General features: G+C 40.2%; 7 protein-coding genes across 7 annotated transcripts; 4 read left to right on the forward strand and 3 right to left on the reverse strand.

The window, feature by feature from the left end:
- Nucleotides 1-636: 636 nt before the first annotated feature.
- LOC126796385 (NADPH-dependent oxidoreductase 2-alkenal reductase-like) lies at nucleotides 637-2,028 on the forward strand. Its single transcript, XM_050523210.1, has 5 exons — nucleotides 637-891; nucleotides 973-1,153; nucleotides 1,233-1,399; nucleotides 1,479-1,561; nucleotides 1,650-2,028. Exons 1-5 carry the CDS (start codon nucleotides 652-654, stop codon nucleotides 2,026-2,028), a joined length of 1,050 nt encoding a protein of 349 aa, XP_050379167.1. The 5' UTR covers nucleotides 637-651.
- Nucleotides 2,029-2,425: 397 nt separating this feature from the next.
- On the forward strand, nucleotides 2,426-4,043 carry LOC126792651 (2-alkenal reductase (NADP(+)-dependent)-like). Its single transcript, XM_050519102.1, has 5 exons — nucleotides 2,426-2,785; nucleotides 2,869-3,049; nucleotides 3,155-3,321; nucleotides 3,400-3,482; nucleotides 3,576-4,043. Exons 1-5 carry the CDS (start codon nucleotides 2,552-2,554, stop codon nucleotides 3,952-3,954), a joined length of 1,044 nt encoding a protein of 347 aa, XP_050375059.1. The 5' UTR covers nucleotides 2,426-2,551; the 3' UTR covers nucleotides 3,955-4,043.
- A 2,738-nt stretch (nucleotides 4,044-6,781) lies between these two features.
- Nucleotides 6,782-8,296, forward strand: LOC126785709 (pentatricopeptide repeat-containing protein At5g06540-like). Its single transcript, XM_050511338.1, has one exon. It carries the CDS (start codon nucleotides 6,782-6,784, stop codon nucleotides 8,237-8,239), a length of 1,458 nt encoding a protein of 485 aa, XP_050367295.1. The 3' UTR covers nucleotides 8,240-8,296.
- Nucleotides 8,297-8,423: 127 nt separating this feature from the next.
- LOC126785719 (beta-glucuronosyltransferase GlcAT14B-like) lies at nucleotides 8,424-11,706 on the reverse strand. The gene is made up of 4 exons (XM_050511348.1): nucleotides 10,797-11,706; nucleotides 10,107-10,182; nucleotides 9,867-9,982; nucleotides 8,424-9,212 (listed from the first exon to the last, which is right to left on the reverse strand). Exons 1-4 carry the CDS (start codon nucleotides 11,344-11,346, stop codon nucleotides 8,695-8,697), a joined length of 1,260 nt encoding a protein of 419 aa, XP_050367305.1. The 5' UTR covers nucleotides 11,347-11,706; the 3' UTR covers nucleotides 8,424-8,694.
- Nucleotides 11,707-13,289: 1,583 nt separating this feature from the next.
- LOC126782602 (probable sugar phosphate/phosphate translocator At2g25520) lies at nucleotides 13,290-14,834 on the forward strand. Its single transcript, XM_050507881.1, has one exon. It carries the CDS (start codon nucleotides 13,374-13,376, stop codon nucleotides 14,403-14,405), a length of 1,032 nt encoding a protein of 343 aa, XP_050363838.1. The 5' UTR covers nucleotides 13,290-13,373; the 3' UTR covers nucleotides 14,406-14,834.
- Nucleotides 14,835-15,799: 965 nt separating this feature from the next.
- Nucleotides 15,800-18,645, reverse strand: LOC126788234 (protein NRT1/ PTR FAMILY 6.2-like). Its single transcript, XM_050514209.1, has 6 exons — nucleotides 18,574-18,645; nucleotides 18,353-18,455; nucleotides 17,794-18,011; nucleotides 17,159-17,709; nucleotides 16,666-17,012; nucleotides 15,800-16,477 (listed from the first exon to the last, which is right to left on the reverse strand). Exons 1-6 carry the CDS (start codon nucleotides 18,574-18,576, stop codon nucleotides 15,960-15,962), a joined length of 1,740 nt encoding a protein of 579 aa, XP_050370166.1. The 5' UTR covers nucleotides 18,577-18,645; the 3' UTR covers nucleotides 15,800-15,959.
- A 2,259-nt stretch (nucleotides 18,646-20,904) lies between these two features.
- On the reverse strand, nucleotides 20,905-24,051 carry LOC126785312 (protein NRT1/ PTR FAMILY 6.2-like). Its single transcript, XM_050510956.1, has 6 exons — nucleotides 23,970-24,051; nucleotides 23,748-23,850; nucleotides 23,226-23,443; nucleotides 22,587-23,137; nucleotides 22,031-22,377; nucleotides 20,905-21,778 (listed from the first exon to the last, which is right to left on the reverse strand). Exons 1-6 carry the CDS (start codon nucleotides 23,970-23,972, stop codon nucleotides 21,261-21,263), a joined length of 1,740 nt encoding a protein of 579 aa, XP_050366913.1. The 5' UTR covers nucleotides 23,973-24,051; the 3' UTR covers nucleotides 20,905-21,260.
- Between the last annotated feature and the right edge of the window lie 459 nt (nucleotides 24,052-24,510).

Genomic DNA, 24,510 nt, shown 5'->3' on the forward strand with positions numbered 1-24,510 from the left:
ATGGGTTCGTCTGTGGTACATCGATGTATACTATACAGCAGGAGATGAACGGTTGGCATAGGCTGTCAGAAATTACACGCAGTGGTAGTTGTGATGTCCTGCGGTCTGATGTGCTGTTGTATGTTATACAACAACGTATGATCGATTTTTCTGCAGAGGATGGCCTAATTGAAACAAGGAGAGACAGTGAGGAAAGAACCAAAATCCATTGAAAAACGTTTAAATTGATGATAGGTATGTGGGATGTCCAAAGTGTGGTATGTGATATTTGAAAAACGTGAGGAAAGAACCAAAATCCATTGAAAAACGTTTAAATTGATGATAGGTATGTGGTATGTGCATGATATGATATTTGTGCACAAGTAACCATTCCCACGCATGGCCCATCTGATACTTATCATTATCATGCACAAATATCATATCACAAATATTGTTTGTCAAAACTTATATATCCACCAAAACCTCAAAGCAACCAATGTGGCAATGATTAATTAGGCAATAATTTCATTTCTTAGAGTTCTAAGCGCCTCCACAAGTTATAGAATAAAACTGTACATGAACATCTATAATTATATATCAAGCAAATATACATACAAGGTGTTCTCTCTTTTGAAAATAAGGGGAAGTGTCCAGGTTTGTAGTTAGCTGAAAATGGAGGTAACCAACAGGTACATCACAATAAGGACTCAGGTAGATGGACATCCGGAAGAGTCGGATTTCGAGCTCATCAAAACCGCAAGCCTTTCTCTGTCACTTGACCCTGCAGGTTCTATTGACATAATTGTGAAGAATCTGTATGTGTCAATCGACCCTTACCACATAAACCGAATGAAGACTCAGACCTCCTCACAGAAAGTTGTATTGCCCACAGCTGCCATCACTCCCGGAGAAGTAATTAAGCTATAGCCATTACTAATACAATGCAGGCTCCTATAACTGTTACAGATTAGATCATTATTTTCTTGATCACAGGTTATTGATGCTTATGGTGTCGCAAAAGTTGTGGCTTCTAGGATCCCTGAGTTTGAGAAGGATGACTTGGTTGTGGGATTTATCACTTGGGGAGAGTATAGTTTGCTTAAAAGAGGAAATTACATGTTGAGGAAATTGGATCCTATGGGGTTCCCATTGTCTTACCATATTGGAATTCTAGGTACGAGTTGGTAATGTAAAAGGAGTACTTGTTTTTTACAGCATATATAGTGCATTATTGAGCTTATTTGCTGTTACAGGTTTGAGTGGACTTACAGCATATGGTGGGTTTTTTGAAGTATGCAAACCCAAGAAGGGGGAGAAAGTTTTTGTCTCTGCAGCTTCTGGATCAGTTGGGAATTTGGTCGGACAATATGCTAAGCTTATCGGTTGTTATGTTGTTGGAAGTGCAGGAAGCACAGGAAAGGTAACATTACAAAGATTTCAGAATTATTAATTAACGTGAAGTACTGCTTAGCTCGAACTTGAGTTAAACCTTGTTGTAGGTAGCATTGCTCAAGGAAAAGCTTGGATTTGATGATGCATTCAACTACAAGGAAGAGCCTGATTTACATTCAGCTCTCCAAAGGTTAACTTCCCACTTTCAAACTCGTCCAGCGTAGCAGTTTTGAGGCAAACACACGTACAATAGTTTATATATTGTTTTTGATATGCAGGTACTTCCCTGATGGGATTGACATCTACTTTGACAATGTGGGGGGTGAAATGCTAGAGGCTGCTGTTGTTAACATGAACGCCTTGGGTAGAATTGCTGCCTGCGGCGTGGTCTCTGAGTACATTGATGCTACAAAGCGAGCTGCACCGAGTATACCAGATGTTGTGTACAAAAGAATCAAAATCCAAGGGTTTTTGGCAGCTGATCATATGAATGTGTTTTCGGATTTCCTTTCCACCACAACTGATCATCTGCGTGCAGGAAAACTGCATGCGCTTCAAGACATCTCAGATGGTTTGGAGAGTATTCCATCAGCTTTCATTGGACTCTTTCATGGTCACAACACTGGAAAGAAAATGGTTAAAGTTGCAGATCAATGAACTATCCATGGAGTCCCAATTTGCTTGATTGATATAAAATTCAATTAGAAGTGAGCATTTCTTATATATTAGTTTGTATAATTGTTCAGAACAATATGTTAAAAGGATTGATGTTTTGCTGATCTCCCTAGTGAGTAGCGAGTGTCAATACTAGACAAATAATTAATGCATCAAATCGAGGTAAAAAATAATAATAAGACGTTGATTATTTGGTAGATAGCATCATTACATAAGTATCATATATAAAAGATTCATATCAGCATTCAATATCCAAGCATCCTTACAAAAAATTAAGGGTTGCAACTTGCTTGTTAGTTTATGTAAAGATAATGAATGAGCCATGATTATATTAAACAGCAGGAACAACAACATGTCCGGCCGCCGTTGGATTTTTCTGAGGAGCATAATGCTGACTGAGGACCCAAGAATGATGCTTTTGGGTACAGAAATGAGGCCTATTTTATATCTCATCCTTCTCCCGCTAGTGTTCATTGAGTTTTCCTCAGCCATCTAGTAGCTGAATATGGAGGTAACCAATAGGTACATCACCATAAAGACTCAGGTAGACGGAGACCCGAAAGAGTCCGACTTCGAGCTCAAAATATCAACCCTTTCGCTCTCCCTCGACCCCGGTTCCAATGACATCATTGTGAAGAATCTCTATGTGTCAATCGACCCTTACCAGCTAAACCGCATGAAAACTCAGAGCTCATCACAGAAATCTATAGGTTTTGCAGCTGCCATCAGTCCCGGCGAGGTAAGCTATCAGCAATGTGATGCATGCTTGAATGACAGAGATTCTTCTATTATAGACTGGTGTAATTGTTTTTGTGATCACAGGATATTGATGCCTACGGCGTTGCGAAAGTTGTGGCTTCTGGGAACCCTGAGTTTGAGAAGGATGACTTGGTTGTTGGGCTCATCACTTGGGGAGAGTACAGTTTGCTAAAAGGAGGAAAATTCATGTTGAGAAAATTTGATCCTATGGGATTCCCACTCTCATACCAAGTTGGAATTCTAGGTACATAGTTACCACTTCAGTGCCACGATCACTTGTGCTTGAACACAGAAAAGTACTTGTTCTTCAAAACAGTTTGTCAGCTATGTGCTTATTTTCCTGTTGCAGGTTTCAGTGGACTTACAGCATATGGTGGATTTTTTGACATATGCAAACCAAAGAAGGGGGAGAAAGTATTCGTCTCTGCAGCTTCTGGATCGGTTGGGAATTTGGTCGGACAATATGCAAAACTTTTTGGTTGCTATGTTGTGGGATGTGCAGGAAGCAAAGACAAGGTAAAATCACACAAGTTTCCAGAATGTACATTAGTGTAAGGTGAAGTACTACTTGAGCTTAACTTGAGCATGTTATAGGTGGCATTGCTTAAGGAAAAGCTTGGATTTGATGATGCATTCAACTACAAAGAAGAGCCTGATTTGAAGGCAGCGCTGGAAAGGTAATCACTCAATTATGCTCAATATCAAAGGTAGCAGTTAGAGGCAAACATACGGTGAATAAATAACTTGTATTGTATGTGTTTGATATACAGGTACTTCCCTGATGGGATTGACATCTACTTTGACAATGTGGGGGCTGAAATGCAAGAGGCTGCAGTTGTTAACATGAACACTTTCGGTAGAGTTGCTGTCTGCGGCGTGATCTCCGAGTACACTGATGCTACAAAGCGAGCTGCACCGAATATGCTAGATGTGGTGTACAAGAGAATCAAAATCCAAGGCTTTTTAGCAGCCGATCATATGAATGTGTTTCCGGATTTCCTATCCACCACAACTGATCATCTCCGGACAGGAAAATTGCATGCACTTGAAGACATCTCATACGGTGTGGAGAGTTTTCCATCCGCTTTCATTGGACTTTTTCGTGGTCACAACACTGGAAAGAAAATGGTTAAACTTGCAGATGAATAAACTATGGAGTCTCATTTGCTTGATCTATATATACTAAATTGGGAAAGAGCATGCATATTTCTCAATTCTCATGTCTTCCCATTGTGTCATTGGTTTTACTATCTAACCCCGTTTATGTCTGCAATAGCTTCAAAAGAGCAGGAGTTATCAAACAGAAGTAGGAGGACGTAAATTCCCTTACCATGGAATGCATTAGGCTCCATGTCCTCAACTTAATGTTATATCCCTTCTCCGTGTATGGTTCGTGAGAGAAAGTTGAACTTAATATTTGATTCCAGTTTTGTTTTTTTGTTTTTTTTTTTGAGAAAAAATAATATATATTTCACCATGAAAAGATTACAAACAAAGGAAAAACTCGAAATGATATTAGTTAGGCAGTCTTATTTTATTTTATTTTATTTTAAAGAAGAATATTAGTTAAGCAGTCATGGTCACCTGCCAACACGATTTGTTTGTGTCAACAATCATAGTATCAAATAGTGAAAAATAGTAGTGAAGAACAAGGTTTCAAATATCTGTATCGATATATTTATCGTGCTTTTGACAAAAAATATATTAGATATGTCCAAAATATTTGAGAAGAACTTTTTAAATTTTGTGTGAAGAAAGTTGGCTGTAAACTTTCTTCGGAAACAATTTTGTGTATAATGTATTTTCTACAGAAAAATGTCTGTGAGTAAAATTCACTATGAATTTTCTTCAGAAAGAAGTTTTGTGAATAAAATTCGCTATGGACTTTCTTATGATACTTTGGGTTTTAAATCTCCTTTGGAAATGATGAAGAACATGAAAAATTGATATCTCTCACCTTAGAACCTTTGGCTGTGTTTGTTTTGTTCACATCCAGTCAAATAAAAGGGATAAGTTAGACCCAAGAGCTGTGAAATTTGTGTTTCTAGGGTAACTTAAAATTTCACATGTAATGCTTGCTTGAATTAGATTTGAAACTCATTTAAGAGATACTAGCCTATGTCAAGAACTTGAAAAAGCACGAACATTACGATCTAGACAAAAACCACAAATCCAAACCAAAATCAACAAAAATTGAACCCTGCAAAAAGAAGAGTAAAAGCCACAAGCCGATATGAACCTGATCTGCTCTAAACTTGCATGTGCTTATTGTTATACTATTCCTGACATAGCGATCAACTCTAAACCAAAAATGAAGTTTAAGTCAACACGAGAACATCAACCTAGCTATTCCATCAACTACACAGCATCTTCTCCAATGCTAGCAATTCAATGTACAACTTAACTTCATGCATTCTCAATCATCAAACTCAATAACAAAAAACCTACATAGACATAAACAAAACGAACACAAATCTCCCACCTTATGAAAAGTAATATTCCCAAGCCTGTCAGAAGCAGCAGCCTCAAAACACAGTAACCAACTCCCTAACACGATTCAAGTAAATCCCATCACAAAGCCTCTGCAAATTCTCCAAAACCGGACAGAAAAAATGCATCTATGCCATGAAATTGCATTTTCCAACTATTTGGCTAATTGCAACTGTCGACCTTGTTCAGTTGTTCATACTTCGAAGAACATGTAATATCTAGCAGCCACATTAGGAAATTTATACCAAATCAAGCTAGTTTAGATCACATGTAGATTATTTAATTTCCATATTTTGCATTGATTTGATTTCCCTCGTATCAAATTTTCTTGGCCTTTTCGAGAGTCTTAGCATTAAAGATTTACCCTAACATTGCTAGCTACCACTATATAAGTATATAGAGGAGCACGTAGTTCAGTACTTCAGTTCATGCATATACCTCATCTCAAATAAAAGCTAAAACCTCTTTCAACCATGAATCCTGAACATAAAGCTGTACTCATCAAGATCGTCACCTTCCTCAAAGCTATCGTGCTCCTCTGGATTATTATAGGCTTTGTCGTAGGTCTCATCATCGTGGCCTTAGCCGTCCTTCGGCTCAAGACTGCCGTCACCGTCACCATCACCGATGCCTCTCTGACCCAATTCAAACCAGTGGCGGATCCAAAGTTTAAAACTTAGGTGAACGGAAAAAAATTTAGGTAAGTGGGTCACTGTCTCACTGGGTCTGCTCTTTTTAGTTACCGGCTATTTTTTTTTTTTACAATGTAAGCTTTTAAAACCTACCGAACTGGAGCCGGGCTTGCTCCTATGTAAGTCCGCCACTGATTCAAACTCAACCAAGACTCCATCAACTACAGCCTTACATTCGACCTCGCCATCAACAACTCCTGCCACCCTTCAAACAACGCCTCCAGAACACGACCATCCTGCATACAATTCTTCAAGGGCTGGCGTCAATGAGGTTTTCGGAAAGTGACCTCTCCCAGTATAGATTGGAGAGTGCAGCTGGTGTTTATAGTATTGACGTGGTGGCTACCATATGAAAATAAAAGGAAGGAAAGCGAGGTCTGTTAAACGTGATTGGATCTGCGAGCTGAAGCTTCCTTTGATGAGTTCTGGTGAAGCCTCCCGCTCTCCTAGTTTCAGTGCTGTAAAATGTAGGGTTCGTCGGAAGGCGCCAAAGAGGTTCATGCATATACCTCATCTCAAATAGCTCCCCTTGCTGTATTGAAGCCTGTCTAATCATGTACGTTGAGGCCGTCATTTTGATGAAATTGCCAAGATTTTAATTACTAAACCTCAAGGTGCTAGTAAGAATTTAAGGTGCAATTAGTAGTGACGAATACTGCTGCTAATTCTTCAGCATCTGAAACACACGTTGACTAAAAAAGTCAATAGATCAGACGGCTCCTACTCATTTTGATCAAACTCCCACCTAATAACCTCAAAGTCCCAAAACACTTACCCGCCATTTTTTTGTTCAGATGATTCAAAAAACCGTTAGAACCAACGACCTCATTCTCCTCTGCCAAAAATGCAAAACCCTAAACCAACTCAAGCAAATCCACGCCCACATCCTCACTTCGACCCGACCCGAGAACCCGTACGATATCGCGCCGCTCCTCTCCGCCGCCGCGAAACACGCTTCCGGGTTCTCCTACGCTCGCTCCATCTTCCACCACCGCCGCCGCCACCGCAACACTTTCATGTACAACACCATGATCAGACGCCACGCGCCGCCGGCCGCGATCGAGTGCTATCTGGACATGTTGGATTATGGCCTCGTCGCTAACAAGTTCACATTCCCGCCGTTGATTAAGGCTTGCTCGATGTTAAGTTCTGGGCTGACTGGACGGTTGGTTCATGCCCATGTTGCTAAGTTCGGGTTTTCCGACGACCCGTTTGTCGTTAGCGGGCTGATCGAGTTTTACTTGGTTGTTCGTGACATTGAATCTGCGAAATCGGTGTTTGATAGAAGCTGCGACAGAGATGTGGTGGTGTGGACGGCGATGGTTGATGGGTATGGGAAGATTGGGGAAGTTGAGAATGCACGGAAGGTGTTCGACGAAATGCCTGAGAGGAATGGCGTGTCGTGGAGCGCGATGATGGCTGCGTATTCGCGAGCGAGTGAGTTTGGAGAGGTGATTAGTTTGTTTGGGCAAATGCAAGAAGCGGGGACGAGGCCGAATGAGTCTGTGCTTGTTAGTGTTCTCACTGCGGCTGCTCATTTGGGTGCGGTGGAGCAAGGGCTGTGGGTGCACTCGTATGCTAAGAGGCACAGGCTTGAGTCGAATGTGATATTGGCCACTGCATTGGTTGATATGTACTCCAAATGTGGGTATGCCGAAGCAGCTACGAAGGTTTTCGAGGGCATGGTGGATAAGGATGCCAAAGCGTGGAATGCTATGATTGCCGGGGTTGCAATGAATGGTGATGCAAGGAAGTCGATGGAGCTGTTTGAAAAAATGGTTGGAGATAAGATTCAGCCGACAGAGACCACATTCGTTGCCCTTCTCTCGGCCTGTAGGCATGCGAAAATGGTAGACAAGGGACTTGAATTGTTTGATCAAATGAGTGCCCTTTATGGGGTTAAACCCAGGCCTCAACACTATGCTTGTGTTGTTGACCTTTTGGCCAGATCAGGCATGTTAGAGGAAGCTGAGAAGTTTATAGAAGAGAAGATGGGAGGACTAGGAAGAGGAGATGTCAACGTGTGGGGGGCATTACTAAGTGCTTGTAGAGTTCATGGGAATCTTGAAGTGGGGAACAGAATTTGGAAAAAGCTCGCTGATATGGGAGTAGCAGATTGTGGTATTCATGTTCTTTCACATAATTTGTACAAGGAAGCTGGCTTAGAATTCGAGGCAAAGAAAGTCCGAGATATGATATCAGAGGGTGGACTGAAAAAGAAACCTGGTTCCAGTGTGATAGAGGTAAATTGAGTGGCTTAAGAAATGCTTGTCGGTGATCTTTGTCCTCCACAAGCACAAGAAATGCTTGGGATGCTGGATTCTGTTTGTAAAATCGAAAATTTAGAGGATGTATGATCCGGTGACTCCTTCCTTAGATGTATTTATCTATATATCACTTCATTCTTTTGATTCAATACAGCAAAAAATTGAATAATGCAGCAGAGAAATATTTGTCTTTACTTGAACTTTTGCTGGAAGCATAGAAGAAATTAATACAAGAATATGCAACTTACAGTACACTAATATTGCACTCAATATTAAGATAAGGTAATGAATATATGCTGGGAAGGTAATTTTTTCTCATTCCCACTAAGTTTCTATAGCCTGCTAATCTGCCATATCTACCATTATTAAGATCAATAATCTGCCATTTCTGCCTACTAGGTATAGGATTAGAATAATTGTGTATCTGGGCTCTTCAGATATCAAGCGCATTGTTTCGCATGAAAATCTTCTGCAGATATCAAACCGGTGATGAGACGGTTTAGTCTTTCAGCACCTGGACCTGGCCTAAGAGTGGTAACATTTTTTATTGGGTAATCCGGAACTGAAGCATTTTCATTTGCTCCAGTACCAAACCATCCTCCTGGTACATACCCATCAGCATTGCAGCCTAATAGCTCCGAGTCAATCTTGCTTAGAACTGACTCATTCCTGCCAAATTTCCTGGCAAATGGTGCGTTGCTGTCTACCATGCGCTGGTAGTCATCATTGGTGAGGAAATGTGGATGTTGTTTTGGGGGGTTGTCCCATGATATGAAGTGAAGATCATGGCTCACAGTAGTGTTTCGAAACTCCTCCGCATTACAGATGACTGTGTGGAAATACCCTTCTGGTGAAGAAAGAAAGTTGGCATAATACATAAGGAGTATCCTTGGGAGGTTGTCCCACCCCCATACCATGTATTCCACAAAAGGACGGGAGAGCATCATCCAAGCAGAACCTGATGAATTATTGAGCAAAATAAGGAATCAGGTATTATGTACATCACTCACAGTTCAAATAATTGTTTTCAAATCCCTTTCATAAAGGAAAGATGACGTGAAAACTAAAGGTAGTGCGCAGATTCAGTATATACTCGTTCAAGTACATGAAAATTGACAATATAGTTTACTCTGGCCTCATTTATTCCAAGGAGGCAATCATTGCATGAACAAAACAAGAAACACAAAAGGAAAGAAACACAATAACACCTTTTTCCTAATTAGTATTTGTGAACTAGCAGAAGGGAGTAGCTCATGTAACTTATCTTACAGAACAGATAACCGAACACCTTTTGCTATGAAAGCCATACACAACGCATAATCTGACCAACTAGATGGACTAAAATATTGTTTAATCTTTGCAGAACTGCAAGTGATAGTTTCGAGTTCTGAGCAATACTATATAAGTGCCTTGGTAATGGACTACCTGGGTAATTGGCCAATAATCATACTTAAAGGCTGATCTCATGTTTATCTACAAACATCACTTAACCTAGCGGTTCATCTAGTCCTTCTGTAAAAGACCATGACATTGATTCTTGTTGAACAGCAGTAATCAATTAGCAGGCAGATAGGTTCAACAAGAATGAGAAGCAACAGAAGCAGAGATTCACCTGTAAACAGCTTATATGCACTTGGAACACTCCTTTTCTCTGTTACCCAAAATACATCTGACTTTTGTACACTATACAGCCCTGGGTCAATGATAACTGGTTTTGCCCTCTGGTACCTGAGGGGTTCATGGAAACCCTTTAGGAGCTATATATAAATTTGCAAGGCTTCATCTTCCTACTTTTAGAATTAAACAAAAAGAAAGAATATCACTAAACAAAGAAGCAGGATGAGCAACTTACTCCTTCCAGCCGATGTCACTGGTATGCTCTATAAAGTTGAGAGTTCTGGGAATGGATGACAAGACATGAAGCATATCTGTAGAGCAGAAAAGACAAACACATGCACTCAGTCATCTGTATCTGTACATGACCATGCAGCAATAATTGATCAGTACTCTTTGTGTTACCAAATATAGTTCTAAACAGATCCAGTTGAAATGACAGGATATGAAACAAACGTAGGAAGCAAGACTTCCAAGTCAGAGGTCATAAAAGAAGCTAAAAAGAGCAGATGCCTCTTTCATCACTTGCTCAGTAATATAGTTCAAGCAGTAGACAAAGCAATATCTAAATGCTTCTGTAATTAGCATTGAGCAAAAGCAGTATTAATAGTGAGTTGTAAACATTGCTTTTGTGATTACCAAAACAAGATGGAACCCAGAAATCTAATACATAAAAATAGATGGAAATAAGCGAAATCAGTGACATCTTGGTAAAAACAACAGCTATGAAATTGCAAAACCAATTCATTTTAAGGCAATCCATAACAAGCAAAAACCAGTTCCCACTCCAATTAAAGAAATATGACAAACAAGAACTACATCAATAACTAATTTAAAAAGTTGAAACATCCAATGCTCTAAACAACTTGCACAAAACAATCCGGAAAGGCGAAAATGACACTTGGCTACTTAAATTCCCAGGACTTACCATCTTGGGTTACTAAAGGATAATCAGAAGCACTCAAATTGATAAACCAATCCCACTCTCCACCTTCCTTCAACAAAATCGCCGCGGCATGAAGCGTATTGCTCACCATTGTTGGCCCTCTGTAAGTCACCAAATTAGCCCTCACCACCACTCTCACATTCCCCAGCTTCTCAAACATGGGCTCACTCCTCACAAACCTCACCAACTCCAACCTCTCCTCCGGCGAAGCCTCAAGGTCCAAGTGCACTGCATACTGATTCCTCGGATGGTACAGAGCCTTGAGCGTCCTCTTCAAGCTCTCACCGTCCCCCATTGAACCTGAGATCAAGTAAGCCAATCTGGGAACAGGGTCCTTGTTAGCACCAGAAACCTTGAGCTTTGACTCCACGAAGTGTGGGATGTCATTTTTGACGTGGGCTTTGTACAGTCTCGAAGCAGATGAGCTTGAAGAAGTGACAACAGTGATGAAGATGAGGAGAGTGGAGAGGAGCAGAGACAGCACCAGTGGTAAAAACCACTTCTTTTTCTTCTGGGTCTTGCTGGTTTCCATGGGAGGGCAAAACCCAGAACCAGAATGAGCTCAATCAGCAAGAAACAGAGCAAAGATTGAGGCTTTTTGGAGTTCTGGGTTTCATTTCTTGATAAAGGTTGAACCTTTATTAATGGGTTTTAAGTGGTGCAGGGGATCTGTGCTGAGCTGAGAGACAAGATCAAAGAAGTAGAAGAAGGTGTTGGTTGTGCACACAAAAATGGTTGGTGGGTTTTCATGGAATGAATGATTGAAAGAATCAATTTGGGGGTGTATAGTTCATGTGACTTGGGTTAGTGGGTGAGTGGTATTATTAGCTCCAATAAGCAATGAGGTTTGGAGACAAGAATGTGAGAGAGACTATGAAGCTGAGAGAGAGTGAGAGAGGGACTGTGCATTTTTGGGAGGTGACTGTTTTAAAGTCTCTAACTTTTGTGGTGACTCCATTAGTCCATTACTGTTCAACTGGGAGAGGAATCAAAATTTTCACCACGCGGTTGTGAATCTGTGGCCAACTGGCCATAGATAGAGAAAGCTGGACTGAGGTCGCTGAGAAAGAAGAGGGAAGGGGAATTCTTCTGGGGCATGTGGGACATAATAGAGAGATTAGACATTGTTTAGTTTAATTGATGAGGAGGAATCATAGAGACTTTTAGAGGCTTGCTACCTGTGTGCTTAGTAAAGCAGTTTACTTGGACAGTCATGCCCAGTTTGTTCTAATCATGATTTGTTCATAGCTTTATTAGAAAACTTTCCCCCTTCTTTGTTATTTAAGATATTTGAAAGTTAAATCTCTTGTGTAATCTTTCCGCACAGGCAGATACCTTCACGAATTGTTTATCTTCATGTGAGATGCAAAAACTACATTTTGCAAATGCAAGGTGGTTTAGGTTAGTGGTACACTGGTTCTAAGTAATACGTGATCTTAAACTAGTTTAAGACTGTAGAAAATTGGTGTACTAGATTGTCTGTTGCGAATTTAGCTACCATCGATGCTCCAATACATTGTCATATGACTCATATCATATACTTTCAAAGTTTGAAACCCATGTCGAGCATGGTGGACAAATTAGGCTTATCTCTTGTCACTGTCCATCAAGCTGTGGTTAGAAAATTTGGGCTTTAGGTATGGATTAACTGCTTAATACACACTAATTAACAACAATGGGCTTTTCAACTACATGTAAACGAAGACCCTAAACATTTGGCAATGTAGCACTTGGAAGTGTGATTCTAACAGATCGAGTCAATCCTTGGAAGTCACATGAGGAACTCCTTCAACATACGCAACTGGCCTGATTGCTCAAGACAAAAGCGTCATTTTCCTTCCTAGTCTTTTCCCCTTTAATTGCGATCTAATTCACTCGTTTTCTTTTTCAACTTCCCATGTTATGAATCCAAACGCCATAATTAATCACCCTCATTTAGACCCCATACATACTTTGTCGACATGCATAAGCAAGAACGTTAAAAATATTTAAGCATATCTATTTGTTACGGGGTCTCTATCAATGCAAGTAAACCAAATGCATAATACATCAATTATTGCTAAACCACAGAAAGAAAGAAAAAACCGTTTGGTACACATAAAAACCCCTTAGAAAAAACGTACGCCAACATACACCACATTTCAATATATCAAACGCCGATACCGTGAAGTATCACGCTGATTCTCACATTTACACGAGCAATAAAACTTTCGAGTCTCCCTATACATCCGTTCCGACCCGAATTAAGAGATTTTTCCGACGTTTAAAACGGGTTAGGCCGGATGCAAGAAACTCATGACAAGTTGAAGAAAAAACCCTCAAAACATGGTGTAGCCAAAATCTAGCCGACAAAACACACACCTTGTAAGTCATCTTCTTCTTCTTACCTTCACCAAAGAAACAGTCCAACCTAAAGCCCATTACAAAAGCCCCAGTCCCCCCTCCAACTCCTCTCTCTATAGGGATTCGAGCCATTCTTCAAAGTCTTCCTCCTCCTTTCTTATTTTAACAACCTCATTCATCTAGGGTTCTTCCAGATTTGCAGATCCAATCTGGAAAATGGCGCTCTCCGACGGTGTCGTCAAGAAGGTCCTCCTCTCCTACGCCTACGTGGCCATCTGGATCTTCCTCAGCTTCACCGTCATCGTCTACAACAAGTACATCCTCGACCGCAAGCTCTACAACTGGCCCTTCCCCATCTCCCTCACCATGATCCACATGGCCTTCTGCTCCTCCCTCGCCTACCTCCTCGTCAAGGTCCTCAAGCTCGTCGAGCCCGTCTCCATGTCACGTGACCTCTACCTCCGCTCCGTCGTCCCCATCGGCGCCCTCTACGCCCTCTCCCTCTGGTTCTCCAACTCCGCATACATCTTCCTCTCCGTCTCCTTCATCCAGATGCTCAAGGCCCTCATGCCCGTCGCCGTCTACTCCATCGGCATCCTCGTAAAGAAAGACCCCTTCAAGTCCGACACCATGGTCAACATGCTCTCCATCTCCCTCGGCGTCGCCGTCGCCGCCTACGGCGAGGCCAAGTTCAACTCCTGGGGCGTCAGCCTCCAGCTCCTCGCCGTCGTCTTCGAGGCCACCAGGCTCGTCCTGATCCAGATCCTCCTCAATGCCAAGGGAATCAGCCTGAACCCGATCACCTCTCTCTACTACGTCGCGCCTTGCTGCTTTGCGTTCCTCTGCATCCCCTGGATCGCCGTCGAGTTCCCGGTTCTGAAGGAAACGTCCAGCTTCCATTTCGATTTCGTCATTTTCGGCACCAATTCGCTCTGTGCGTTCGCGCTGAACCTGGCTGTGTTCTTGCTGGTGGGGAAGACGTCGGCGCTGACGATGAACGTGGCTGGGGTGGTGAAGGACTGGCTGCTGATCGCGTTCTCGTGGTCGGTGATTAAGGATACTGTGACGCCCATCAATCTGATAGGGTATCTGATTGCGTTTTTCGGGGTGGCGTATTACAATCATGCTAAGCTGCAGGCGCTGAAGGCCGCCGAGGCGCAGAAGAAGGCGCACCAGGACAATGTGGAGGCTGGGAAGCTGTTGGAGGAGAGGGACGAGGATGGGAAGAAGAACGAGACTCAGGATTGAGTGAGGTTCGGTTTTTTCTACTAATGGGTAAGTGGGAACTCCACCATTGTAATTGCCACGGAGAGAATTGAAATTAGAGGCAATGGCGAGAACAATGTAGCAAGTGGGGTGTTTGCTTATTTAGAAAACTCACTTAGCAGCTTATTGTTTCTGGGTAATGTGGTGGTGTTATATGTTTTATGTATTATTCTTCAGATTCAGTCTTGTTTCACTTTTACAGTTGATAGTTTTCGCAACTTAGATGTGGTGTCGGATGTTGATCTTGGTCGGGGCCTTGTGGCAATTTATCATTGTGATTAGGAGAGGTTATAAATGTTTTGGGATTCTTATTGAATTCAGGTAGAGAACATGAGCTTGTTGTATCTTTATATTTTCCATGTGAATTATTGTCCCCCAGAGTATCCTACTTATGCTGGCGATTTGAATTGATTGTGTTTCTGCCTTTGATGTTTATGTGTCAATTTCTTAACCTTATGTTGCCGGAATGCTCTATATCATCTCGGGATATCTCCATTATGGCAATTTAGAGGTCTGACCCTCTGGTTGGCCTACAGGAAACATAAATGTGGAGAACCTGATATCCCGATAGTGTAGTAAAAAGCTTGTTGAATTCCTTGTTCCATATATGATTTTTGCTTCTAGGGTTCAATGTGTAAAGTTCCTATCCGACATTTTACATCACAGATAATGCTTGTCCCAAGCAATAGCGAAAAGAACTGTTGCACTTTTTTAGGTGAGACATTTGTGATCTGCCAAATAGTTTTCATGCATGGTAGACGGTAAAGTTTAACTGATGCATAATGCATTAGTGGCAGTTGCCCCATATATAGGACTACTCTTCACTTTGGATTTTAAGCTGTTACAGCAAAGCATGCAGGACTCAGAAATGAGAAGCACGCTCTTTTTTCTCCGTTATTGCATAAGTTTGAGAAAGTTCCACTTTTGATGGTTTCATTTTGGGTCTTTGTCAGTTTGAAACCGATTTAAATTATTAGAGGAGTTTAGAGCGTTGAAATGTTCATGATGAACATGCTTCTGGCCTCCCCCATATCACGGCATAACGGCAATGGTTTGAAGGCTTTGAGCTTCTCAGATCCAAACCATTTTCACTTCTCTAATAGCCATTCAACCTGTATCTAGAAAGGAAAAACCAAGAAGGAACTACGTTAAAAGAAAACCCAGAATCTTATATGCTTATTAGTTAACAATTATCAGCATGGCAACTATTAAGACGGGCAGTGCATATTCAACTTCTACACATCTGTTCAAAGTGGAGAAAACATGAACCTTAAGATTTATATAGCCAAGGAAAAGGTCTATGCATCCCTTTGGGAGCTAGTTGTGATCTTCAACTGAAGTAGGCAAGACTTCATTCAAATTAAAGATACCAGTTGACTATGGGTAACATCACCAACTATTGATGCATGCATGCCATGAATCCTTTTAGTTTCTACTCATCCATTTCTCTTTCAAGGGACCCAAGTCTGAAATCACAACTTCATTAAGGTAGTCAAAGCACAATAGATTAGATACCACACCAGACCATTTGTTTATCTAGCACCTATCCTCAGCAGAGAAACCATTAGATGTTTTGGTATGTTTTCTTGGCTTGTACCACCTACCACAAACAAGATATGCTACAAAATTGATGAAACTTAAAACGCTCAAAAGCGCATAGAAATAATCAAGCTTTCCACGGTTGATATTGTCTGCAAGCCATCCTTGCCCATCTTTGCTTCCGGTGACCCTCCGCACGATCGATACCAAGAAGCTACTGACGAAGAAGCCTAGTGCTAAAGTGCTCAGGAAGAGTCCTGTGCTCATAGTTTTCATTCCTTTTGGTGACTGGGTGATAAAGAAATCAAGCTGGCCAGTGTAGATGAAAGCTTCACCAGAACCCACCAGGAAGAACTGTGGGATTAACAAGTACACACTAATCGGCAGAGGACCTGTACTCATAGCTCTCATTTCTTTAGCCACTGATAATCGCTTCCTCTCGGTCACTGCAGCCGCTGCCATTCCAAGAGTCGATAGGACAAGACCAATTGCAATTCTCTGTAAATTGGTGAAACCTGTTGTAGAAAGAAAGACATTGGATACATAATTAGATTACGTCATGGGATCCCTTATGTTCAAAGTATTGTTACTTCTAGTGCAAGGCATGGGGTACTTGGCGTTCTAAGATTTGTTATGTTCAGTTCAAAGTGTTGTTAGTAATACTATAATGCTTCTGATCATCTTCTTCATCCAGTATGTGTACCTGGTTGGCCTTTGAATTTCTTCCAAACAGGCATAATGACACGGTCGTTAAAAGCCAGTGTGATCAATATGGCTAGCACAAAGAAGACTGTTAGAGAGCCGGCCGGGATTTGAAACTTTCCAATAGATCTCTCCATGGTGGATGCTTGTTCTACTGAGAAGGTGAGCATCTGTGCGTATATTGTCCAAAACATGATGGTTGTGGCCCATATTGGGAGTAGTTTGACCATCATTTTCACCTCCTCCACTCTTGTAACTGAGCATAACTTCCATGGGTTTGGAACAGAACCTGCAGGTGCGTTTCGCTCAAAATCTTCTTCTGTCGCAATAGCTGCCTTGTCCAAGAAACTAGCCAAAAATTGAACCAGATAAGAATAAACACTAGAAATGAAAATATAGAAACTTAATTAATATGTTGTCATTGAATATATTGTCCAAACTGAAACTACTAAATAGGGTTAGGGAGCCTAAAATAGTAACCAAATTGAACTTACCAGAACTGATCAGTGTGAGCAATTCTTGAAGCCTCAGGATAATTCTCATACAACAAAGCAATGTCGAGTGGAAGTGGCATCTTTCTCTTCCTTATAGCAGCCATGATAACCTGAAAAATTTGAACTATGGGACTTCCAGTGCTTTTCTTATATCTGTATCTCTTGGTCCCTGAAAGAAACACCAAGATGGCTATCACAAATGAAATGGAACATATTCCATAGGCCAAGCTTCTGTCCACTTGGTCTTGTATGTAGACAAGGACAGTGACTGCCATCAAAGTTCCAGTGCTAATGAAGAAGAAAAATCTATTGAAGAAATAGGCCATCTGCGCTTTCTCTTTGTCATCTTTCTCATCAAATTGATCAGTTCCAAATCCTGAAACACTTGATTTCAGCCCACCAATCCCTAATGCAATTATATATAAAGCCAAGTAAAGAAATCCCATTTGAAATTCATCGGCTTGTTTGCAGTTGTTGTTGGCAGCAGTTATGTCACAATGAGGTGGGCGCAGCTGCGGCAATTTTACTGATATCGCTAATGCAACTATGCCCTGTACATAAAAGAAGAGTATATCATATAAAAATCATCATTAATCTTTGATAAATTGGGAACTAAAAACTGAAAAAGTGCTCACCAATGTTTGTATTGAAGCAAAGATTGCAATGGTCTTGTATCTGCCAAGAAAGGAATCCGCAAAGAAGCCTCCCAGCAAGCATAGGAGGAAGGATGTGCCTATGAAGTCTGTGACAATATTTGCTGAAGTTGAGCTTGGCAAATGCATTGTATCAACTAGGTACGTCACCAGGTTTACTGCTATTCCCATAGTTGATAGCCTTTCAGATATTTCAATTCCTATAACAAGTCATTTTAGTCAAGAAATTAGTTAACACCTTGGTGAATGATGACACATGAGGGTGTTTCATTAAAAGCTAAGATTAATATATGTTAAACTCTTGGGTTGACTACCATTTGAATTTTGAATATGCTTGAGGAACATTATTTATGCTAAACCCCCAGAACATTATGACTACCATTTAAATGCATGCATAACTCCCTCATTATTTTTTTTTTTAAAAAAAGTATGCTAAACCCCCATCACCTTTGCATGAACCACTTACTTATGCTGAACAAAACCTTGTAACAGATCAGTCCCTCAAGTGTCATGAAAGACAATAGAACAAGTATATACAAACCTAGTATTAGCACGGCGGCAACCCAACCGCCAGTTCTGGACTTATCAGCAGGAAACCCTTTATAGTCCAGAGCATCAGCGGCAGTCCAACTCATTTTCTCCTCCTGAAGATCAAAACAGACAGCAATGTAGTTGTGTTTAGATTCAGTATGGTTAACATGGTTCCCAGGAAGAAATTTCTATTTTTGTTTCAGTTAAGGGAAAGAGAGCTAGATTACCAACCATGTTTCAAACACTGGCCGGGAAATTCAACGAGGAAGCAGTTGTAGCTAGCTGGTGAATAAAACTACAGAACTCACAACTTTCTTGGGTTTGGCAAGAGCTTTCCCCCCTTTTATAGGCAAGAGGTGTAATGCAAACACATAAAAAGTGACTCTCCACTACTACCTCAAGTGAAAAGACTGATTGCTGGTTGTTATGATAAAGCTTTACTGGCTAGAGATTAGTCTTATCCCAAAACATTAGTGGAAGCAGGTTTCTTGACTGATTGAAATTTTGTTTTGATTCGAACAGTATAAGGTTTACTTTGGTTGTGAAGCTGGTTAATGTGATCCACAGATATATATAGAAGAATCTACCTTAGCTACGTATATACATAACCCTCTATTACTCTATAAGTGCTTTTTCTGTCCCACAATAAGATTAGCGCAATTCATGTTAATTTCTTTCAAATCAAAGCTTCCTTCGATCTTAAACTAGTCATGGACCGGATCAATTAACTGCAGAAATTCAAGCATTCTAGAATGGTCCTCATAAGGGTTAAAGGTGATTACAATGGTCTTCATGCTGAAATTGTCACACTATCATTTCCATTTTTTAGTGTCGAAAAGCAGAATAAAACCGGTATCTGCATGTGGAATGTGAGATCTATGGTTTTCATTGTCATGAGATTTCCAGCTAACTAAGTTTCATACAGATATGCTGCATAATTCTCTTGAAAAGTTGAAAGTTGAAACCAACTCAAAAGTAGTCTGGATTTTAATCTATTATGTTCACTAAAACCATATATCGTAGGGTCACACATCAGAGTTGACAAAATTGAGGAAGGTCCAGTGGAGGATTGGCCATTGTGGCTCCATGTGATCTCTACGTGCTTATTAGAACTAAGCATTATTATATACATTGCATCTAAGAACTACTACTGCATTTGAGAATTTTATGATAATATCAAATCCACCGGCCATTTTGAAAGTAGTGAACACAATAAGAAGGTAGGAATGAACGAAAAGGCAAACCAAACCCATAACCAGACAAACCTGATGGGGATCTCAGGCCAGTCCCTACAGCCACATTTCTCCCCAGCCTAGCTAGTATCTTCTATTCCACTAAATCACTAAAAGTAGTATATGCTTTCTTTTGTTATCATCGATTCTTTTTCTCTAATACCATGATATGATGTATAAGTTGCCAATTGTTTAGAAGGTAGAAGCTTCTCAATTTTTGATATTATCATCAATTTAGACATTATGCAGTTTCAATTCTTGCCTGCAAATAACAGGTTTGGTTAGGTGATTAAATCTTAGGTGTTTATCAAACTCCATGATTGCTTGTATCTTTCAATTACATCGATCATGTAATTTAGCTAGTCAACGTTAATTTTTTATTTAAGCCATATTTGGATGAAGTTTGGTTCTATTCTGCAGTTCTTTCCACCAACTGATTAACTAATTAGAAGTTGATTCAGGCAGCAAAAAGAAAAAGGAAAGGAAGCTAAAGTTTAGAGTTTATCCAATATATCATATTTGATGATTCATTCTAGTTTGTTGGCGCATGTCTGATGCGTTTGTGTGTAAACTCCTAATGTAAAACAAATGATCATTGTCAAAACAAATGGTCAAAGTTAAGCTTAATATGTATACAGAGTTGATCATCTGTTGTAGTTAAGGCTTTCCACATTCAACTAGGAAATTCATTTTCAGCCACTTGCTGATCGATCTATTGCAACTGCTGCTTGCTGCTTCTTTTTTCTTCATTGAATCAGGTAGATACTTTATATATAAATTACTTAATTTTTTTTAATTATTAAGCTTTCTTTCTGGTAGACCACAAGATGGTTAGGTAGGTTAACTTTCGCTTTACCATATAAGCTTGAGCCCTTTTTTTGAAATTATTTTTTAAGGATTATATAATCTTAAGTTTGTTCCATGTAATATGAAGAATTGTAGGTCTGAATTTCTGAGCATTAAATTTACTGTAAACTCTGCTACTCTTGTTGCTTCAAATTCCTACTGCAATTTTCAATCAAACATCTATGTTGTACAATTAGTTGTGGTTTATTAAATTCAAATTGAAATTCAAATCGTAACATCATCATCATATATGCCCTAAAAGTAGGGCACACCAAAGGAAGAAGGGAAATAAAAGGCAAACAAAATTCATTTTGATTTTTTGAGGCCAGTACCCTTATCCACACCCCGTCCCTTTCATACTAATTAAGTAGTATATGCATTCATTATGCATCTCTTGAAGGTGCGATGATTTGAAGGTGCATCAGTGCATGTTGAACTTTTCAACTCTAATGTCCATTGTCATTTCTCTATAACCATTCAAACTTTTATCAAGAAAGCAAAACCGAAAGGAACCTACAAGAATAGTAGAATACAGTCACATACACTGTACGTACTACTTACAAAGCCTCTGCTTAGCTAACACTTACAATCAGAACAGGAGCTACTATCAACAACACTGACACGGAATATTCAAGACCTATCCCTTCCATTCAAAATGGGAATCAAGACCTATCGACTCTAAGCTTAGTCCAAAAGACAAGGGATAATTTCTCTGCATCCCCTTGAAGCTGGTTGTGGATTTGTGATCTTCAACTAAAGTAGGCAGAACTTTTCCCAAGCACAACAGACTTCTGTTGACAATGAGTACCATCAAACAATTTCTGATTCATGGATGCCAACTTAACACTTATCCTCGGCAGAGGAACCATTAGATGGTTTGGTAAGCTTTCTTTTGTTGTACCACCTTGCACTAACAAGGTATGCTACGAAGTTTAGGACACACAAAACGCTCACAAGTCCATAGAAATAGTCAAGCCTTCCATAGTTGATATTGTCTGCAAGCCATCCTTGCCCGTCTTTGCTCCCGGTGACCTTCTTTACAATCGAAACCAAGAAGCTACTGACAAAGAATCCTAGGGATAAAGTGCTCAGGAAGAGTCCTGTGCTCATAGTTTTCATTCCTTTTGGTGACTGAGTTATAAAGAAATCGAGCTGGCCAGTGTAGATGAAAGCTTCACCAGAACCAATCAGGAAGAATTGTGGGATCAAGAAGAACACACTAATAGGCACAGGACCTGTACTCATAGTTCTCATTCCTTTAGCTACTGATAACCTCTTCCTCTCGGTTAGTGCTGCTGATGCCATTCCAAGAGTCGATAGAACAAGGCCAATTGCAATTCTCTGGAGATTGGTGAAACCTGTTGTAGAAAATAAGATATATATTAACTAAATAGATAGTCTATCCGAAGGATGATCATAGGTACTCACAGTTTAAAACTTTTGGTACTTCTAGTGAGTGTGCATTTGTGGTTATAACTTATAAGTTTCAGTTCAAAGTGGTGGTGTTTAATACTAATGCTGCTAGAGGGCTAGTAGATAAAAATATATATAAGTTTGATGACTTATTTGAAATTGATCATCTTCTCTCTCCGACTCTCCAGTATGTATACCTGGCTGGCCCTTCCATTTCTTCCAAACAGGCATAATGAGACGGTCATTAACAGCCAGTGTGATCAGTATGGCTAGCACAAAGAAGACCGAGAGAGAGCCAGCTGGGATTTGGAACTTTCCGATAGATCTCTCCATGGTGGATGCTTGTTCAACTGAGAAGGTCATCATCTGTGCGTATGTTGTCCAAAAGATGATTGTTGTGGCCCATATTGGAAGTAATTTCACCATCATTTTCACCTCCTCCACTCTTGTTACTGAGCATAACTTCCATGGGTTCGGAACAGAACCTACTGGTTCATTTCTCTCAGATTCTTCTTCTGCCACAATAGCTGCTTTGTCCAAGAAACTATAATAAAAATTGAACAAGATCAGTAATAACACTACTTATGCAAAAAGGGCCAACATGGATAGAAAATGAAAATGACGAAATTAAAGAACTATTTATGGTCCATTTGATACTGAGACAACATAATATGCCTGATGTTTGGTAAGTAGTCTAAGTACTATGAAGGGGTCAGAAAGGGAGCCTAATTCTGTAGACAAATTAGTACTTACCGGAACTGCTCTGTGTGACCAATTCTTGAAGCCTCAGGATAATTCTCATACAGCAAGGCAACGTCGGATGGCACTGTCATCTTTCTCTTCCTTGTAGCAGCCACAATAACCTGAAAAATTTGAACTATGGGACTTCCCTTGCTTTTCTTATATCTGTATCTTTTAGTTCCTGAGAGAAACACCAAGATGGCTATGAACATTGAAATGGAACATATTGCATATGCCCAGCTCCTGTCCACTTGGTCTTGTATGTAGACAAGGACTGTGACTGCCATCAAGGTTCCTGTGCTAATGAAGAAGAAAAATCTGTTGAAGAAATAGGCCATCTGCGCTTTCTCTTTGTCATCTTTCTCATCAAATTGATCAGTTCCAAATCCTGAAACACTTGATTTCAATCCACCAGTACCTAATGCAATTATATATAAAGCCATGTACAGAAATCCCATTTGGAACTCATTGGCTTGTTTGCAGTTGTTTTTGGCAGTAGTCATATCACAATGGGGTGGGCGCAGCTGCGGCAGTTTTACTGATATTGCTAAGGCAGCAGTGCCCTGCATGTACGTATATTTCAAGATTATATTATTTAAAGATCATCATAAGTTTTAGAAATGTTTGTGGTATAAATTGACATGAACTTACCAATGCCTGTATTAAAGAAAAGATTGCTATTGTCTTGTATCTGCCAAGGAAGGTATCGGCCAGGAAGCCTCCAAGCAAACAGAGAAGGAATGATGTGCCTGCAAAGTCTGTGACAATATTTGCCGAAGTTGAGCTTGGCAGATGCATTGTCCCGACTAGGTATGTCACCAGGTTCACTGCTATTCCAATAGTTGATAGCCGCTCACATATTTCAATTCCTATATACAGTTTATCAATCATTTTGGTCAAGTAATTAATTAGCACTTTGGCTTTAGTGAATGATGACACATGAAAGTTCTCACTTATGGCTTCAAGATCTTATATACTTGTGATGACTACTATTTAGAAGTGCTCGTGAAACATTATATATACAAAAGTGCATGCATTTCGCTCATTAAATTATACAAGTCTGCTAAACACCCTATACATTTGCATGAACCACCTACTTGAATCGGTCAAGCCTGACTATGATCGAAATCAGTATCGCAACTGATAGAGAGATGTGAGAAAGTGTATGTATACCTAATATAAGCGCGGCAGTAACCCAACCACCAGTTCTGGACTTGTCTGCAGGAAACTCTTTGTAGTCCACAGCATCAGCGACAGTCCAACTCATTTTCTCCTCCTGAAGATCAAAATAGACAGCATTGCAAATGTGTTTAGTATCAGTATGGTTTAGATCCTAGGAAGAAGTTCTATCTTAGTTTCAGTTAATAAGTAAGGCATTAGAGCTAGAGTACCGACCATGTATCAAGTATCAACTGGAAAACTAGGGAAAGCAGAGTTGTAGCTAAATGGTTATGAAAACTAAGGAAGCCACAAGTTTCTTGGGTGTCATGTCTCAGGTGTTTTCCCCCCATTTTATAGGCAGCGAGTGTAATACAAACAAACGAATCGTGACTCTCCACTACTAACCTAGGTGAAGAATCTGATTGCTGGAGATTAGCATTATGCCATTATCTCAACTTGAGTGGTAGCAGGTTTCATGAATGATTGAAATTGTGTTTTGATCCAAATTCCATACAGTACTAGAAGGTTTAAATTATTTTGCTTGTGAAGGTGAAAATGAGATCCAAAGAAAGATATGGATGAACCGACCTTAGATTGATGTGTATATAGGCCTCTCTATAAGTGCTTTTGCTGCCCCACAATCTTGGAAAGGGTTCACGCTCATTCCTGTACGTCCGTTGAACAGTTTAGTGGTGATATATAATACATATGATAAGTTCTTTTGCATTGCAGCTCGCTTCAATCAATTTGTTTATGAAGTATTCAACTGCAACAA

This window comes from Argentina anserina, chromosome 1, assembly GCF_933775445.1.
Source record: "Argentina anserina chromosome 1, drPotAnse1.1, whole genome shotgun sequence".
Classification (NCBI taxonomy): domain Eukaryota; kingdom Viridiplantae; phylum Streptophyta; class Magnoliopsida; order Rosales; family Rosaceae; genus Argentina; species Argentina anserina.